This window comes from Lagopus leucura, unplaced genomic scaffold, assembly GCF_019238085.1.
Source record: "Lagopus leucura isolate 7727_CA_CO unplaced genomic scaffold, USGS_WTPT01 33909-0_obj-0_obj, whole genome shotgun sequence".
Classification (NCBI taxonomy): Eukaryota; Metazoa; Chordata; class Aves; order Galliformes; family Phasianidae; genus Lagopus; species Lagopus leucura.
Window position 1 is genome coordinate 1 of NW_024965158.1, and position 2,726 is coordinate 2,726.

The following is a 2,726-nucleotide window of genomic DNA, read 5'->3' on the forward strand; positions in this document are numbered from 1 at the left end:
CCCCCCCCTCCCCAAAAAATAAAAATTAAAAAAAAAAAAAACAAAAAAAAAGAACGAACCTTCGATTTTATTAAAATTACCCGAAAACAAACAGATAAACAAACAACAAAAACCCAAATCCGTTCAATTCCACCCCAAAATGTGGTGCCTGCAATGCACCGCCGACCGGCGGAGGGGGCCGCTCCGGCAGCGACTGCTGCACGGGTGAGTCGGGGCCCCCCCCGGACCCCATCCGACCCCCCCCATCCCACCCCAACCCCTCACATCCCACCCCAAATCCCCATTTCTCACCCCAAAATCCGATTTTTCCACCCCCAGATCCCCATTTCTGAACCTAAAATCCCTTGTTCTATCCTCAAATCCCCATTTCTCATCCCCAAACCCCTATCCTAAATTCCCCATATCCCACCCCAACCCCTCACATCCCACCCCAAATCCCCATTTCTCACCCCTGAAATCCCCATTTCTGACCCTAAAATCCCTTTATTGTGCCCCCAAATCCCCATTTCTCACCCCAAAATCCCCTTTTTCTACCCTCAAACCCTCATTTCTTACCCTAAAATCCCCACCTTTCCCCAGAACCTCCTTATTCCACTCAAAAATCCCCTTATTTCTCCCGTCCCTCACATCCCACCCTAAAATCCCCATCTTTCACACCAAAGTCCCCACATTCCACCCCAAACCCTCAGTCTGACCCCAAAATCCACATTTCTTAACCTAAAATCCCCTTTATTCCACCCCCAAATCCCCAAATCTCACCCCCAAACTCCTCCATCTGTCTGTCTGTCCCCATTTCTGTCTGTCCCACTGGCCTCATATCCCTTCATATTTGGATTTGGGGGGTCTTTGGGTGGATTTTGGCGGGTTTTGGGGGTCTTTGGGTGGATTTTGGGGGTTTTAGGGTGATTCTGGGGGGTCTTTGGGGTCTCTGGGTGGATTTTTGGGGTCTGGTGGTCCCAGAATGGATTTTGGGGGTTTTAGGGTGATTCTGGGGGGTCTTTGGGTGGATTTGGGGGATCTCTGGCTGGATTTTGGGGGGTCCCTGGCAGTCCCTGAGTGGATTTGGGGGGTCTCTGGGTGAATTCTGGGGGGTCTTTGGGGTCTCTGGTTGGATTTTTGGGGGTCCCTGGTGGTACCTAAATGGATTGTGGGGGTCTCTAGGGTGATTCTGGGGTGTCTTCGGGATCTTTTGGTGGATTTTGAGGGGTCTTTGGGGTCTTAGGGTGGATTTTTGAGGTCCCTGGTGGCCCCTGTGTGGATTTTGGGGGTGTCTGGGTGGATTTGGGGGGGGTCTTTGGTGTCTCCAGGTGGATTCTGGTTGTCTATCGGGGGGTCTCTGGGGGGATTCTGGGTGTCTCTGAGGAGACATAAGGGGTCTGTGGGGGCCTATGGGGGGTTCTGAGGGTCTCAAGGGTCTCTGGAGGGATTTTGGGGAGTCCCTGGAGGGGGGGTCTGGGGGCATCTGCCAGCATTGCTGACCCCCCCATGCCCCCCCCATAGTGTGGATGGCGAAGTGCCGGGCAGCGACGTTGGAGTTCCCGTTCCCGACAGTCCCAGCCATCCCCCCCCATACCGTGGTTTACCTCAACCCACTCCCCAGAATGCTGGGGGGGGTCCCGGTGGGGGTCCTGGTGGGGGTGGGGGGTCTCCGGCTGTGGCCTGGCCTCGGCTGCCCCCCCAACCTGCCAGCGTGGCGCTGCGCAAGCAGGAGGAGGAGGAGGAGAGCAAGAGGCCGAAGGCTCTGAGCGACAGCTATGAGCTCTCCACCGATCTACAGGATAAGAAGGTACGGGGTGGGGGGTCGCTGGCGGTCCTCGGCCCCCTATGGTGGTCCTCGGCCCCCTATGGTGGTCATCGGCCCCATATGGTGGTCATCAATCCCATATGGTGGTCAATGACCCTATACGGTAATCATTGGCCCCATATGTTGCTCATCAATCCCGTATGGTGGTAATTGGCCCCATATGGTGGTCCTCAGTCCCATATGGTGGTCAATGACCCCGTATGATGGTCATCACCCAATGATCCCATCCAAAGTCCCCACGACCCCACCCATGACCCCCCCTACATCCCACTGACCCCACTCAAGACCCAACGGCCCCATCCATCACTCAGTCATCCCACCGACAGCCCAAAGCCCCCACCCTACAGCCTCTGACCCCACATCCCCCATCACCCCATCACCCTACCCATGACCCCACTTATGATCCCCCCTGCTTCCCACGGACCCCTCCCACATCCCACTGACCCCACCCATGACCCAACGACCCCATCCACCACCCAATAGCCCTACAGAGAGCCCAAATCCCCCACTCCCCACCCCGTGACCTCCCTCCCCGTCACCCCTAACCCTCTCCCCCCCCCCCCCCGCACCCTCAATCTCCCCCCCCCCAGGTGGAGATGCTGGAGCGCAAATATGGCGGCTATTTCCGCACGCGCCGCGCCGCCCGCACCATCCAGGCCGCCTTCCGGCGTTACCGCATGGCTCAGAAATTCGAGCGGCTGCGCAGTGAGGGTGGCAGGGCCCGACGTTTGGCCCTGCCGGGTTTACGCCTCCAATTCTCATTCGAAGAATACGACCGTGGCCCCCCAGCCCCTGGACCCCCCGGACCCCCTCCGCCGCCTCCCCCTTATTTCCAAGGGAAACCCGCCTCGCTGGACGAGGGGGTTTTGGGGGGGCCGCGGAGGGCGCCTCGTTACGGGGGGTCTTGTAGGGCTGGGTTGGA

The 2,726-nt window shown here is 58.1% G+C and overlaps 1 protein-coding gene across 1 annotated transcript; it reads left to right on the plus strand.

Moving 5' to 3' along the window:
* Positions 1-82: 82 nt before the first annotated feature.
* Positions 83-2,710, plus strand: LOC122191996 (IQ motif and SEC7 domain-containing protein 2-like; the record flags this gene model as incomplete). Its single annotated transcript, XM_042892413.1, has 3 exons — positions 83-204; positions 1,501-1,786; positions 2,395-2,710. Coding segments are annotated over exons 1-3 (667 nt in total), but the record flags the coding sequence as incomplete, so codon positions are not given.
* Between the last annotated feature and the right edge of the window lie 16 nt (positions 2,711-2,726).